This window comes from Hetaerina americana, unplaced genomic scaffold (genome assembly GCF_022747635.1).
Source record: "Hetaerina americana unplaced genomic scaffold, ioHetAmer1.1.p SCAF_37, whole genome shotgun sequence".
Taxonomy (NCBI): Eukaryota; Metazoa; Arthropoda; class Insecta; order Odonata; family Calopterygidae; genus Hetaerina; species Hetaerina americana.
Window position 1 is genome coordinate 1,991,058 of NW_027286952.1, and position 17,651 is coordinate 2,008,708.

At 38.0% G+C, this 17,651-nt stretch overlaps 1 protein-coding gene across 1 annotated transcript in view; it reads right to left on the bottom strand.

The window, feature by feature from the left end:
* The window catches only part of LOC139691497 (dynein axonemal heavy chain 3-like), a 69,427-nt gene that overhangs the window by 23,424 nt on the left and 28,352 nt on the right, over nt 1–17,651 (bottom strand). The window contains exons 11-13 of the mRNA XM_071589347.1: nt 14,534–14,760; nt 10,534–10,712; nt 2,825–3,026 (exon numbers count right to left, since the gene is read on the bottom strand). Of these exons, the coding sequence (XP_071445448.1) occupies nt 2,825–3,026; nt 10,534–10,712; nt 14,534–14,760 (608 nt within the window). The remainder of the gene's footprint in view (nt 1–2,824; nt 3,027–10,533; nt 10,713–14,533; nt 14,761–17,651) is intronic.

The following is a 17,651-nucleotide window of genomic DNA, read 5'->3' on the forward strand; positions in this document are numbered from 1 at the left end:
GTGTAGTATAAAGCTCACCATTATGAGAGAAATCACATTAGTTCAGAAGGCATTTATAAAGATAAGAGAATTGATTAACACAGCTTGGATTAAAGATGTGAAAATAATATTAATGATCATTTTAATATGGAGCACCACACTAATGGGATCTTATGATTGAGGTTTGAAAGGATTATCTCATTCCAGAGTCTCTTGAGATGTGCACACTGAGGGCGACAAACTGATGGGCGACAGCAATAATGAACAAATGTTAGATAGAAGAAAGGAAGTTATTGGGATACATTCTAAGGAGAGAGAGCAGAGAGGAAGTACAGGGATTTGGAGAGAAACCGGAGGGTGGAAGGAGGCAAGAGAAAAGGGAAAGTTGGCTAAGCAGGGGATTGGGAGGAGGAGAATAAATTCATTTGATCGGATGGGTGTTAGTAGCAAGGATGAGAGGCAGAGAAGGGAGCAGTGCACACAGTTTAGTTTGGAAGAAGGCTGGCCACTACTTTCAGAATTCCAACTCATGGCTTTTTCATTATTTTCCCATTGAGCAGTCTTTCATTTTTCAAACTTTCAATATTCAGCTTGAAAGTTGCAGCCCATAGTTTTCTTTCTAAAAATCAAAAGGCTGTGGATTCAATTTACTCATTTTAAAATTGTAAAAACCCAGACAGGGTAGAGCGAAGGTGTATGAACCTAAATGGACTTTAATCATTCCTCTGCCACTTGCCCCAGCAACCTGTGCCATCAAAGTGAGGCCTACTGTAACGCTTTTCTCCCAATAGTTGAATATGTGCTTACCTACACTGTTAAGTCTAATTGGTCAAAAAACTAAAGAGAGCAAGCAGCCCTCTCATCAGGAATTCCCAAAACCCAAATGAAAGAAATGTGAGAATGTGAAAAAGCATAGAAGAATAATTTGTTGATTGAGAGATGATATTGAGAGCTGGTATTGAGAGCTGGTATTGAGAGCTGATAAATTGATGAGCTGAGTAGTAAACATTATTAGAGTAACATGTTTTATAGGGAAAGTAATCTCTTGCTTTCTTGAGGCCATGGTACATACATAAGTCCAAAGTCTCTTAAGAAAGAGTAAATAATATTGAATGGCTCCAAGAACTTGGATATTTAAGTGGTGAACTAAGAAATTACAAAAACAATCCAACTTTTTTTTAGGAATGTCAATAGACATTCCTTGGTAGCTTAAGTGGCTAAAGCACTCGACCGGATATTGAGGGATCTGGGTTCGAGTCCCAGTCAAGGCGAATGATTTTTAAACTCTGAAATTGTTGCATTGAAATGCACATTAGCGGATGACTCCATTAAAAGTTAGTGTTGCGGCATCTCCCGCAGTTTCTTTGGAATTTATCAAAGTATTAACAGCATAAGTGTTTTAAGTTGGCTTTAACCTCGTGGACAGTGGCGCCTCGCGCATGACTACGAATGCCTGTGACATTGTATGTATGTACGGTATTTTGTCACAACATCTTGTTCCTTTAAAAGCCCCAAAATTTCAGAGTTTAAGAGGACGCCTCGGTAGCTTAAGTGGCTAAAGCACTCAACCGGATATTGAGGGATCTGGGTTCGAGTCCCAGTCAAGGCGAATGATTTTTACACTCTGAAATTGTTGCATGTCAATAGATATTCAAAATTATTTTATATTTTAGAGCTATTCATGGATGAAATACAAATAAGCTTTCTGTGTCTTCTGAGTAGCAATCAACCTCAAAAATTCACAGATTCTGCTAAACATTTTCAAGTAGTAGTAGTATTTAGGGGAGGCGACCAACTGCTGAGGTCATTTGCGCCATAGGGGATGGACAGGAAAGGATGAAGGGTGGAGAGAAACCCGGCGTCAGCATTAGCCTACTCTTTACGAAAGGCGCCAAGGGATCCGCAGCTTAGCGTCCCATCCGACGGACGGCGTACTCACTCAAAGTGCCCTCCACAAAGCACCTCAAGCAGGGATCGAGATACCACAGGAAAATATTCAACACCGCCGGGATTTGAACCCGAACCCTCTGGGTGGGAAGCCAGTACAACATTTTCAAGTATCAACACATTGAACTATGTCATCAATATGGTTGGTATTATGTGAATAGGGATTGATAATTCAGTTCACAGGCCCCAAATATTTTTTGTAACGTTTCGTGGGCTCTAAATGAGAAAATAAACCAGTGGTGTATATGCACCATGTGACATCAGTAACATCTGATGAATACAGTGGCCCTAATTCAAAGAACTTGAGACATTGAGTAAAATACAATCAAGCAGAGGTAAAGTATCCTCTAATGTTGCTAGGTTCAACCTGCCCAAAAAATGTGTAAAATCCTACAAAAACAAGGCTAACTTTCAAGATGCATTCCTCTATTCGTTGTGTGGAAGATTATAGACTTTTACTTGAAGAGTAACTCTGCACAAGCCAAGACCTTGAGCATGCTGATGTCTGCCTATTCTAATGGCCCACGTCTAAATATATGGGCACTTCATTGATTAGCAGCGGGAGCAAGTGAGTGCTCATCACTGGACTCCCTTGGGCCAGCACATGCCACAAGCGTGACTGTTTTCGGTGTAGAGTGCTGATAAGAGAGCAAGTGGCGCAGAGTGGGGGCATAAGCACAGAGGCCTGGTGCTTTCAAGCTATCCATTAACCCATGATTTGCCGTTGCTTCTACTATATCTCTCTCTGTCAATGTCAGAGGAGGGGTGGCAAAGTCAGAGTTTATTCAATTGAAGTTCTTATTGCTACAGGAATGCAAGAGAGATATTTACTGCATGACTGGTATGTGGCCGTTGAGTAACATCTACTTTATCAGTTACTGCACAGTGGTTTTCATACCTGGCAGTTTCTGGAGTAGGAATCAATAAAGTGCCAATTTTAATCACCATATTATACTTGGCATTCCTCACAATATCACTCCAAGACTTCCACACACCAGTGGTGCCTCGGAATGAAAATAAATAGTCCCAGATCAAACCGTCTGGAAAATTGGAAGTCATGGGTAATACATCAGCAGTCGGAGGATGTTTTTTATTTTGGCCTGTGGAAATGAAAAAGAATTTATGTGAAGTATGCATGGCTTTAATTATGAACATATATTGGGGCAGAAGATACATATCTTAAGTGACTGCATGAATAACAGGGATCTAATGATTTTATTTATTTAATTCATTGAAAAGGCGATATAATGAAAGGACTAAATCCTTATAAATTAATCCATCTACAGTAGAAGCATTGCCCTATAACAATCACCATCAGAGACAGAGTACTGAAATAAACAGCCTCATTACGGTAGAGTAAGCCTCCACAAATAATTTTTTTCCATTTTAAATCATCTTTGTTTCCACTCCACTTACTCTTTTCAATGTGATTGAATAGCAATAATTCTAAAAACATCTCTTTTGAATATTTACCAATCGTAACTCATGCATGAAGTTTGGATTCCATTTTATTGTTGATCCATTCCATTGTTAGACATGAATTCAATTTCATTAATCCGATTAATGGAATGGGCTAGCGGGGCACTAAATTCTTTTAAAATATCGACCCTATTTGAAAATTGATCTCACAAGGGTGACACATGGAGAGAGACATATATATACTGAAGTACCTCAACACAATATCTAGCAAATCCTCCATGATGACATAAATGAAGCGAAACATATTATGACCCATTTGTCATTATAAACTAAACATGAAACCTGAAACACAGTTTACTACTGTTGGGTTTGTCATAAGCACATCACTCAAATTAGGAATATAATCAATAATAGTCAGGGGTATTAGAATCCCATTTTCATGGTATGCAACTGCACAGCATTTTTTTAAACTCAGTTCCATTAGGTATGGATTGCACCGATAAGCACGCTTATTTTACAAATCTTGCAAATCATTAACCCTGCTATAATGGCCAAAAGAATGAGGCATAAAATCACCCATCAGGAAACCAATTAAAATTAATTATTGTAATTTTCAGTAATTGTACGATTTCCATAGCATACATTGTCATTTTACAATCATATTCTGGTGATTTCTCTTTCAAGTTTCGTTTGTTTATGTGCACCATGATGCTTTCACAAGAATAAACTTGACTATGTCCATCTTGATGGCAGCCTCCTCTCTCCTGCCTCCGAATGAGTTGTTTCCTTGCGCCAGTATCTTACAATGAGTGACAAGGGTACTGGCTAAAATGGAACAATCCAAGACAGAAGTGGAAGGTTGGGAGGCCATTTACGAGAAATTCAACCAATATTTCATAGTTGATGATTAGGTGCAACAATTTTACCCTAAACTCTCTGCCATAGGGGAGAGTCACAAAGCCCATCAACGCATCTAGAGGGAAATAAATTCCCATGAAAGGTACTCAAGAAAGCATCAAGGGAATGCATCTTGCATGATCACACATTTCATCACCAATTTATACTGGGGCTTTAGGGATGAGGATAAAGTGGTACATAGTAGCACTGGTATACATGTTCTACCAAATGGGATATATCTTGGGTGATAGCAATGGTATTTTAATTCGTTCAGGTTGATGAAAGAAGACAATTTATTTTTCCATGTAAAGTTTGGTTTGGTTGTCCACTTAGGTTTGGTTACGTCATACCATCTTCACCTGGTAGGTGATTTCCTCTTCCATAATCTTCCTTCAGTGATTTTGTACCGCCGTGTAACACACATCTGCCCCTTCCTTTTGAATTGTTCCCTCCCACCCACCCCCGATATGTGTTCTAAGTGTAAGGACTTTACTCTTTTCCCATCCTTCCTTGGGACTGTAATCCCCTGGCCCTGGCCCCAACCTAGCTTGCTCCTCTTCCCTGCTGACGTGATCAAAGATGGCTGCTTATCAACCGAGTGGTCTTCAAAGACTTAGTGAGAGCTGCTTGTAAAACTTTAAACTTTGTGTTTCATACTCCAATGCCAACCTTTCTCTTCTCCACTCCCTCTTTTCCAACACCTCCCCCAATAGCTTACTGACCCCGTTCCTGATGCTTATATGTGATTGGTGATTCACTCATGTGGACCTCTGAGACTTTGTGTACTCTTTCTTCAACACGTCACAAACTTTGTATATCACATCCCATTGGTCAGTTGGCCAGCATTCTTCTCCTCCGTCCTTCCTTCTCTTCCATATCCACACACCCCTCCTTTCCCAGGATGCAAAAATTTATATAAAACGGTACCTGAATTCATTCTGTCACCTATAGATGATGTAATACGTCGAAACCCAGTCATTCTATTAAACTTATCTAGTGGAAAATTTTTACTATATTTTCCTTTATGCCTCATAATATCCCCATAATTGCTAAAGTGTTAAGGGCAAATGGAAGGAAGGAATTCTTTGAACTTATAAATGGAATAGTTATGAGGAAGGGATTTGGCCAGAAGGTTTTTATAGGCCAGTTTTGATCCCATCTCAAAAAAGTGTGGAGCAGCTGTATGCATGTGAGGACTGTGGGACGATTAGGTTAAGTTCAAATGCAGCAAAGTTCTAAGAATCTTCAATAGAAAGTCACAAAATAGTGCTGGCAACTACCGGGGCAAACACAGATTGGCTTCAGAAAGGGTAAAGGAATACAGTAAGCAATTTTGGTGATGAGAACATCAATAGAAAGTAACGTTTAATTTAATCAAGATGTCATTGTGTGTTTAATGAATTTTGAGATGTTTACCCATGCCGAATGGGTACATTTAATGGAGATATTGTGGAATTGGCAGTGGATTGGACGAATAGTTGACCAACTCAAGACTTGTACATGAATCTAAATGAACAAGTATGGATAGCAGAGAGGGATCAGCAAGGAAATGATTGACGGGGTAATGAGACATGGCTGCCTGTTATCTCCAGTAGTCTTCAGTGGAGTATACGCTGGGGAAATCCTGAGGGCAGCATGGGAAGGGCTGGAGCAGGAATAAAGGTGGGCAGTGATATTATTAGGTCAGTTAGGTTTGCTGATGATCAAGCAATACTGGGCTAGACAGCCCAGGGATTGGGGTAGTTATTGTGTGGTTCATTGAAGTTTACCACTAAGTTAAACCTCGAAGTAGGAGGAATAAACTCGAGTAGGTGGAGCAGTGCATGTGATTGGGTATTAGTTTAGAGAAAATGAGTATAGTAATGGGGGCATTAGGAGAAAAATTGCATTATCAAAAGCCGCATTTATGAGAAGAAGAGATTGGATGAGAAGAAGGGATTGACAACATGTTAGCTAAGTTAATATATGAAGAAATGATTGTTTAAGACTTGAACAATGAGCATAGCATTTTATGGATGTACTGGACTTGGATGTTGAGACAAGGGGATGGACTTATGAGATATGGGTGTGGGGGGAGAATGGAGAGGAAGACAAATACTGAAATTTTAAATGTGGAGACAGGAATTGGGGGGGGAGGATCTGAAAAAAAGGAAGAGAAAGTGGATGGAGGAAATATTGAAAGGCTTTATAGAAATCATGAAGACAAGAGGTTTCAAAGAAATGAAGTAATAATGTACGGCTAGAAAAGTGGAAGTTCTTTTGATACTTCAAAGTGAATAGTCATTAGGGGTCATCCAAAACTACCTCTATGTAATAGGTAGAATACTTGGAAGGAATTGAAAAAAACAACTTGACTTTTCTACATAGAATTTTTTTTATTCACGACCTAGGTTTCGTTATGGTATAACATCTTCAGGTAAAATTACAGGTCAAACACAGTATATATATATATATATATATATATATATATATATATATATATATATATATATATATATATATATATATATATATATATATGTGTGTGTGTGTGTGTGTGTGTGTGTGTATCTCTGGATGGAGGGGAAGAAGAGGGAGGGAGGAAAGCAAGGATTGGTTGAGGTAGGAAGAAGGGGCGGAGGAGGATTGGTAATATTGATAAATTAGGAGGCTGGGAGGAGGGATGAATACCATGTTGAAAAAAGTTTGCTTGGCATCAAGTTAGTTGGCAGAGGAGTGGGGGAATGGGTAATGTGAACAGGGAGAAGTTGTGAGCCAGGTAATTAAGTAGCAGGCTGGGATGGGTTACTACATTGTTGAAAAGATTTGCTTGGTGTCAGTTTAGTTGGCAGAGGGGGGAGGAAGGAAATACAATAACGATTAATATGAAAGGTTAAGAAAATCATTGGTCAAAACATCTTCTCTGTAATCCATGTGTTGAAGTATTTCTAATTGCTCCGGTGCATCGAGGCGCTGACCTTTCCTCTCAATGTGCAGGATTTTGGGGATGAAATCGCTGCTGTGGCCTCAATCTCTCGGGTGTTTGGCAAAGAGTGATGTGGAGATGTTGTTTCTAAAGCATGATCAGTGCTCCTTTATTCTTGTCTCAAATCTCCTTCCTGTCTGGCCTACGCATATCAGTTGCAGTCTTTGCACAGGAGTTTGCACATCCCACTCTTGTCTAGGGGCTCAACTTGGTCCTTTGTGTGGCATAACAGATCTCTTCATTTGTTTTTATTGTAGAGGGCCGGTCTCACCTTTTCTTTTGGGAGAATTCTTTGCCTTTTTAATGACAAGCGGCCAAGAAAGGGGAATCTCTGCCACTGTGGCTGGTTTTCTGTAAATATGGGAGAACTATACAAGGCTAACTAGGCTAAACAGGATAGTTTCTTGTTGTAAAGTTTATCAATTAACAGTTATCTATATTCATAGTTCACTGCAATCTGTTTTATGATGCTGAGTTCTTTAAGAGTGTTCTCTTTAGACATGGGGATAGAACATGCTCTATGTAACATGGCGTGGAAGGCCGATTATTTTTTATTGCAATAGTTAAGTCTAGAAAGTTGGAGGATCCATCTGCTTCTAATTCCTTGGTACATTTTATACGTTTATCTCTGGAACTGAGGAAATTCAAAATCTGTCTGATTGTCTGTCAGAACCCGTCCAGACGCAGAAAACATCATCTACCTACACCAGCAGAGAATATTTTTTATGATTGGATTCTCTGAGGATAACATTAGTTGCTCAAAGTTGTCCAAGTAAATGTCTGCTAGTAGTGGAGAGATTATAGCCAAGCTGTCTTGTTGTTGGTATATTTTGCCATTAAACACAAAACTGTTTTGTTCTACCACACTTTTAAGGAGGAGCAAAATTCAAAAATCACCGGGGTTGGAACCCTTGCTTTAACAAAGGTAACTACCCCAAGATTTAGAGCTTCTGATCTTGGAATATTGGGGAATAAATTTGTGATATCAAATGATACAATTATGCACTTGGGCTTAACTATTTCTTTAGACAACACATCCACAATTTCCTGTCAATTTTTTATTTTGTATTTCGAGGAAAATTTGGAAAGATTTTTGAATAAGACTTTTAACTTTGTGGCCAATAAGTGGTTTGGGGCTAAAACACTGGAAATAACAGGATGAATAGGTACACTGCTACACAGATTGCTTATACTGATTTTGTGGATTTTTGGCAGACCAAAAAACCTGGGCACTGATGGATTCATTTGCATTAGGTTGCATTTCTCCCATGGGCTTATTATCACTTCACATGAGTTGATGGAAGCTTTGCACATGGCAACTAAACTGACACCAAACAAACCTTTTCAACAGTGTGGTAACTCCTCCTCCAGCCTACTACTTAATCACCTGACTAATTACCCAGTGCCGTTCTCCCCATTCACATCACCTATTCCCCCACTCCTCTGCCAGCTAACTTGATGCCAAGCAAACCTTTTTCAACATTGTATCCATCCCTCCTCCCAGCCTCCTAATTTATCAATATTACCAATCCTCCTCCTCTTCCCACCTCAGCCAATCCTTGCTTTCCTCCCTCCCTCTTCTTCCTCTCCTTCCAGGTATATATATATATCTTCAAAATGGAACGCTCTTCGGCGACGCACAAATATATAAAAACACAGATGTAGATTTTTAGAATATAGAGACACAAAGAAAGGACACTCACAATTTGTTATTTGAGGTTTTGACAGCTTGGCTGTCGTCTTCAGACTTTTAAGGCTTCAGATTCTGAAGACGACAGCCTAGCTGTCGAAACATCAAATAACAAATTGTGAGTGTCCTTTCTTTGTGTCTCTATATTCTAAAAATCTACACCTGTGTTTATATATATATATATATATATATATATATATATATATATATATATATATATATATATATATATATATATATATATATACTGTGTTTGACCCCCTGTAATTTTACCTGATGTTTCACCACAACGAAACCTCGGTCCTAAATAAAAAATTTTCTATGTGGAAAAGCCAAGTTGTTTATTTTCAAATTCAATATGAAGATTTTCCAACAAGTCACACCAGAAACTGCTTTATTAACTTTGAAGAACTTTGATTTTCTATAATTAAGATATGTGAAAATTTTATTGAATGCTAACATTTAAGTTGAAGCAACAAAGATCACTGTGATATTCCCTGAATAGCTATTGGCAAACACTGCAGAATTATAGCAAAAAAATTTTGGCTCTAATTTTTATGTGAATATCATGATTTTTTAAAAATTAAAACAACCTTTAACTGATAAGGAGATAGCCTGGGAGGACACTATCTGCATCCACCAACAGGAAAATGACTAATGAACCAAAACAGTAACTTCAGTGGCTTCGGGAACAATCAATAGATGGGTCTGCATGCATACAACTTTATTCTGACCTGCATAGCATCTTAATGAGAAAGTACCAAATTGGCTGGCTGAAACCCTTCTTCAAGAACTTATCATACTCCATTATCATTCCAAGGTTCTTAATTTTCTTCCTTGTCATTGGCAGGAAGAGTTATCTCTGACAGTCGCAGACTTGCATCAAGAAAATTCTACTAGAGAAATGCTTCTGTATTTGCTTGTTGAGAGAAAAGTTACGGACTTGAGCCTCAAACAATCCAGTTTGGTGGTTTTTAAAGAATGGTGTTACTTTGAGTGAAGAGATGGATGGAGGAGTGGGACAGCTTGTACAGAAGATCAGCCTGCCACGGGTACTAAACTGGTGGAGATCAGGAAGCTGGGAAAGTTTGAGGTGAAATTTACCAGTCTTAGATGGGCAAGGTGAGTGCAGGGGTCCACAGAATTATAGAGGCTGGGAATCTGGCATGGTTGGTCATCAAAAGCCAAGATGTTTTCACATCATCATTTAATGATTAAAAATTCAATAAAAATTTCACTTACTACTGCATTACTTTCCCTTTGAATGTTATACTAATTTAACATACGATTTAATACATAGCTATCTGCATGCATATTTCCTAGAAAAAATGGATCAACTGCACCAAATTATAGGAAATCAATTTAATTTTGGGATCAAATGTATTTTTGGGATCAATTTTTGATGTTTTCACTAAATAATTGGTTCTCCATGAGATTTTAACATGATAAATCAGGTACCCTCACTAAAACTCCAAATGAAGGGAAGGCTGCTTCTAGAGGTAAACTTGAAAGATCCCTTTGCATTAGATAAAACTATTATACAATACTGATATATGATAAAACTATGATACATTTCTGTTATAATTAACATAAGCATTCAAACTAAAACTAGGAAGCAGTGAAAAACATCACTTGCCTTTAATGAGAGTTTTGACAAATTCATCAAAGGTTTGCATGCTGTCATCATCCAAGATTCCTCCAAGGCCACATATGCAAGAATAAAAGAACAGCCCTTGAAGCCAAGTTTGTCCAGTCTTCTTGTCATTTGTTTTCTCTGAGTCACATAGGAACATGTCCATAATCTTAATCATTGACCTGAAATACCAAAGTGATTAATTCTTTCTTGTTACTTGTAAGAACCTAAATTTAACATATACATAGTTAATGTTTCTCCAGCTGTTATTTTGACACAAAATAATTCAAACATACTCAGCAGCCCTGATGTCATTGGTTTCCCTGAAAAGAATTTTTCCAAATGTATCCTAGTTATAAAATGTCCCAAAAATATTGAAAAATTTTTATTACATTTTTTCCATACCTGTGTTTGATTGTAATATCAATCGTGGCTGCCTGCATAAAAGAATGAAGGTAATATTTATGGAAAAATTTACCATATTGCTGTTACATTAGATATTACATTGGGTCATTCAATAACTGCATATAAAATCCATGGTGCTCAAAATGCATGGTGCTCTAGGTAACATAAAAGGTTTGCTTTTATTAAGTCTCATCTCTCACTAGACTGCTGTTTGAGTTTCTGCTATCATGTGGTTTAATTTTCACAGCCTGTTGAGGTAACAAACCTTTGTTCATTTAGAGAAATGGAAAAAAAATAGTTTTGTGTAGTGATTGATCACCTATTTAAAAGGCTTTAACACCAAATCAAAGAGAGATAAAAATGAGTTTGATGAAGTTCATGGCACATCTGTTCAAAATTAGGCAAATGAGTTTAAGCATGGCCATAAATCCACAAATGATGAACATCATTCGGGACATCCAGTGGAAGAGACTTCCTCAGAAATGATTGACAAACTCCACAATAGGTTTTTAATGATTGAAGAATCAAAGTTCAAGAAATAGTTGAGGTCACATGGTAGAGTTTTTTCAATTTTGCACGAAAAGTTAGGCGTGAACAAATCTCCGCAAGATGGGTATGACATGAGTGGGTACACCAATATACTCCAGAGCCAAAGGAACAGTCATACCAGAGTGGTTTTCTGAAGGATGGCAATCCGGCTCCAAAGAAGATAAAGACAGTGAAATCAGCCGACAATAGGACTGCCAAGGTTTTTCAGGGTGCAAATGGAATCAATTACATTGATTACTTACAAAAAGGACAAACAATAAATGAGGAAATGTATTAAGGATCATTACTACTCCAGTTGAGCAAAGATATTAGGAAAAAAAGTCCACATTTGAGAGTGAAAAAAATTCTCTTCCATCAAGACAATGCACGGGTGCACCTGCTCAGTTCTGATGGCAAAATTTATGGAACTAAAGTTCAAATTATTACAAACTCCCATGTATTAACCAGATTTGCTCCTCAGAGATTTTATTTCCAAGCCGGAAAAAAATGTCTCTGCAGAAAACGATTCACCTTGAACAAAAAGGTCATCACAACTCTGTTGCCTATTTCGAGGAAGTCATTCTAGTAAGATGGCTTAAAAAATTTGGAGAAGCACTGAAAAAAGTGTATTGAGCTAAAAAGAGATTATGTTGAAATATTAAAAAAATTCTAACAAAAATGAGTTGCTTTTTTTAATTTTTCCTAAAGACTTATTGAATGACCCAATTATCTGTGGTGAGTGAAAGCTCCTGATGAAACTTTCTAAATTGCTTACTGTTTTCAGAAATCGGGTAATTCCTTACTTTTTCCCACTAGTTAAACATCATGACAATGTATCTTGGGTTTAACATTTAAATTTGCAACATTTTGATAAGGTGTGGGAAAATTTAAGCAGCAGCGTGCTCAATAGCTCAGAATGGACAAAGTGTTCATTTTGTCACATGGGATGCCGCCATCTGGGAATATGTCCCTTTGATGATAGAGAGAGTACAAGTTCACCAGGTTAGGTAAGAGCATTTAGCAAGGCAGAAGAGGAGGATGGGGGTCACCAAACGGCAGTCACCCATCCACACATGGAGAACGGTGGTATTGCTATGGATTCATCGGCCATCAAGAGACTCCTTGCAGAGTTTGAACGTACAGATAAGATCTCTGTAATAGGGATGAACATCTCAAGGTGATGCGCAGTGAAGGTATGAATGAGTAAAGTTACTCAGATAGAATCTCCCCTGACATTATCTGTGAGAGTCATGGGACTGAAAGTTGCATCATTAATGACTGAAAATTACCCCAAATGTAAACAATGACAGCCAGCATATAATGGATTCTGATTCCTCTCTGGAGGTCTTCAATGGGAAGAAACATTTTATGCATTGAAAAAGACTAGGTTTATCCCTTGAGTAATGCACGCATTTCAACTTGTGGAGGGTAAAATAATGGTCCACGAGTCATCATGCTAATTGTTGATTCACAAGTTATCTGTATGGAAATACATACAGGATCAGCAATATCAGCCATTTTCGAGAAAAGTAATCTTGAAAAAAAATGTATATTTTCTACTTAAGAGAACCCATGAGAATTTATCATCACACTGACAATTTTAATAAACCAATTGGGATAATAGAGAGCTTAGAGTGTTATCAAGGACACATGGTCAGTTTAAATTTGCTTATTATGATCAATAGCAGGCCTCCACTCTTAGAAAAGGATTGGCAAGGAGCATTGAACTTTCCTTCCCCAATTATTAAGATTGAATGACACAGTGTAGTCCAATGAAGTCTTAGTTGGGTGGAAATGGTTCAATGGGCTTTGGGATGGCAGCCTGGGATCATTTAAGGAGGTGAGGCCAAACCACACCTTATCCCAGGTGCAAAACCAGTATTTTACATGACAATGGCTCCTCCTTCACTTCTGTGCATCTCGAGGAATCCTATGATGAAGATGGCATCAGGCATACGTGCTCTCCTAAGTATCATCCAGCTTCAAATAAAACTGCTGAAAATATGGCTAAAGTGTTTACAAACAAAGTAAAACTCTTCTATAGTCTGGAGCATCCTTGCGCTCATAGCTTCATCTTAATTCTTACTTCACCACAGAATCATTCCCCAGATTGCTATGACTGTATCCCCTGAAGGGTTCATGCTTGAGAGGAGGGTCTTGGCGGTCCATGGTAAAAACTCAGTATGGGGTAACTCGTGAACACCAGGCAATGTGCCCTTCATCTCAACCCTTGTCGAGTTGTGCAAAAAGGTCAAAGTGTATACTCATGCTCAAGTGAAAAGGGCTCCAAGGATTTTGAAGGAAGTGCTGGGATCCAGGAGGCATACTGTTTTGACAGGTGAAGATGTTATTGTTCACATTGTTCATCAACTAATTGAGAGCCTGAGAGGACTTTGCGGGAGCTGAAATAGGAATTAACAAAGGAATTATAAACAGGTAACTGAGAACTGGGTCAGAAGAAGAGGAAGTCTTAGGGTATTGGGAGCCACCTCCCAACCTCGGGACTCTGAACCAAAAGCAACATTCAGAGCTGAAAATAAAAATGGTGAATAGGAGGAACATGCCAAGGGATCAAAAGTGAGAGTAACTTAGAAGTGGAGTAGGATGAAATCGACAGAATTTGTAATATTTTTCTTCTTTTATATTATACTCCTTTGCCGAGCATTCTCTTGCTTCCAGGAACTGATTGGAAAGGGAGGAATTGATTAAAGTGAATCAGTTGTACTGTTTATTTTCTAAGACATAAATGCATCTCATGGCCTTAAATGAATTCTGATTTGATGCATTTGCTTGTACTCCATGTTTTTGTTGTTATCTTTTTAGTCCCTTTTCCAGTCACTGACTTTTCCTTCCTGGAAGGGGATTGATTACTATGTACTTGACTTTTTCTCTGCATTCAATATGCATGCAAATTGAGTGAATTATGCTGGTCAATCACTTTGGTGCCAATAAACTGTAAGCTGTGCAATTGCATCATTATGCTTAAACGATCAACATGCTAAAACAGTACAGAATCAAACTGTCTTTAAGTGCTGTTGAATACTGGTATCAAAAATGTAAAAAGTATCACCTGACTACATTGGCTGTGCAAGTGTTCACAACTTGCTTTCCATTACTCTTGATGAATTGGATGCATGGGGTCAATGTCCACTTGAACAAACCAATGAGAAGACTTTTGTGCTCATGCCACCATTCATCCTCATTTGACATGATCCATGCTTCCACCAATGTTTCCCAGCCTAGAGACTCAGGGGACATGTAAACCATTCCACATCTAGAAATTATTGCTGGAGAAACCTGCAATGTCAATGTAATGAGCCTGATTATCTTAATATGGTATTTCCTTATGTTCTCATGTCCATTTCACGTAATTTTTGACATCAGTTACAAGAATTAAATGGAGCTTTAATGACTATTTGTCACTCATAGAATATAAATCAATGAATTTATGAAAAGTCCATGATATAATGTACTTATTTCATTGAAGGTTGTAGAAGTATTATTAAGAAGTATTAGTAAGTATTCAATCAAGGTGTTGGAAATTGGGGGTTATCGTACCTCTAATTATTGATGAAATACCTACAGATTTAAGAATATTACAGCCAGTAAATGCTGTGAAAGGGAGAATAAAAGACTGGCTATTACATAGAATGGGTTCGGGCTTGGAACAAAACCTGACTTAGAATATACGTAGCTTTATAATTGCAACACTTAAAGCTCTCATTTTTGTTTGTGTGGCACCTGCTGTTAAGCCAGAACTGACTGGCTTCATGGCAGGACCAGAATGAGTATTCCATCTGTACTACTATTGTATATTATGAAGAGCATATCACTATGGTATATGATAAAGATTGTAATTGTATGTTGTATTGATTGTCTTAATTCTTTGTATAAAATAAATGTTGAAGATTTTACTACAATTGTGATAAAAAAGATTTGAAATGCATTCACATTTATTGAATCAGATTGAAATAACATTTTAAGCCCAATGTAAATTCTTTAAAATGTACCTGATTATTATTATGCATGTTTCTAGCAAAGATGCTGCAATAGCCTGAATTCATTTGGGTATTTTTTTTTCTATCAAGTGAGCACTTGATAAGTGTAACTGTCTTATTTTTTAATCTAAGACGACTAATCTTACCTGTAACTAAATGCATAAGCTTAGTGTGGCACTCAACTAATTTGTGGACACACTCGTGCATTCAAATGGCATCCCACCATCAATGAGTTGCCCTCAAACAATGGCAAGAGCATGCCAGAGAATGGAAGCACAAGCAGAGGGAGGGGAGTGATATTTCAGGTGAAGGAAAACGGAGCCCTAGATACACATGTAGTGCAGAATCATGATTTAGAATTTAACATAATAGCTGAGGGCATCATTTATCAACATCAGTGCTATTTAAAATCATATAATTTTTAATCTAGATTATTTCCAACAAGATAGATCAGCCATGTTTTTACAAATACATAAGCATACCTTGACAATGATTATTTTCTTTTGAAACTTTCATTACAAATGGGAATAGTAATACATGTCTGCATTAATTTATGATTAAACAACATGATAAACTGGATGTAGGGAAGGTTTAATAGTACAATACACACATTTCCTGAGAGCAGATGAAGATTCAGATAACAATTTTGAGGTTAATAAGTGTATAGTTAAATTTCAGAGAAGGAGAAAGGGAAAGATAATAAGAAAATACGATAGAAGAAAGTAATAAGTAGAATGAGCAAGAGGATAAGATTCAGAGGGAGGATAAAGGCATGGGTGGAGTAGAACAAAGGCAGATAGTAAAAATGAAGGACAGAGAAAGCAGCAAAGAAACCAATAAGGATGTATACAAAAGTGTTACGAAGCAATGGTTTGTAGAAGAAATGATTAGGAAGATGGATAAAAGGAGGAAATGGAAGAATGTGAACAATAAATTAGGGAGAAGAAGTAAAAAGAGATATTGAGGCAAGTGTCGCGTGGTTGGTGGCTGTGACATCATTGGTGGGAGCGTAGCACAGAATGAGAGAGTTGTATTCAGTTTATGAGTCTATTGAACCCTTCTCAAGATATGGGGTTCAGACACCGGGGAGTCGGGACAAGCGAGCGGAGCAAGGCTGGGCATCTCTGGTGTGGTCGTAGGATTGACCGATGGACACAGAGGTGGCACGGGACGTAGGGAAAGGTGCAGGGCAAGGCTGGGTGTCTCAGGTGTGGTCGTAGGCTTGACCGATGGACACAGAGGTGACACGGATCATCGGGAGAGGTGCAGGGCAAGGCTAAGCATCTCTGGTGTGGTTGTAGGCTAGACCAACGGACACAGAGGCAGGGTATCAGGTGAGGAATTTGGTCATTGGGAGAGGTGCAGGGAAGGCTGGGTGTCTCTGGTGTGGTCGTAGGCTCGACCGACAGACACAGAGGGAAATGTGAAGAAACTATCAGAATGTAAGAAAGGAATCCAATTCAATTGACAGTGTAAGAGATGAAGCGAGTATAATATTAATTAAAGATGAATAGTTCTAACAAGATAGACAGAGTATATAGAGGAACTAAATGTTTGTGATAAAGTAAGCTGGCCAGTGAGTTTAGATAGAAGAAGGAATTATGATGCTAGCAATAATAGCTTAATATTAAGAATACCTGACTACAAGATTGAAAAGGAAATGAAATTGAAGAATTTGGCTGGAACATTTTTTTAGATCAGGGATGATATCCATCACACAAATACAGTATTTAATGACCGCTTGATACTCATTTGTTCCATTTTGACAAAAACTCTCACAGTAACTAACTCAGATGATTGTTACACAACAACTGAGATTCCAAAATGCCTAAAAGTAGGTGAGTACCTTTCAATGCATATTCAAACATATTCCCCAACTTTTGTAGAAGAGTGTTGTCATCTTCATGTTAAGTTCGGATAGTTTGCAGGCAAACCTGGTACTCCCTCCTAATCAATCCCTTCAAGGCCCACCACATACTAAATACATCATGTTTTGAACTATATACCTTAATCATTTGATAGAAAAGAGTCGACAATTGGGATATTTCTAGACATTTCTGATGCATATGATAAGGTCTGGCATAATGGATTCCAGTGTAAAATAAATACATGGAAGTTACCATGCTAGATTTTGACATGGCTACCTTCACATCTAACAGGATATGACTTCACAGTTAAGTGGAAGCAAGC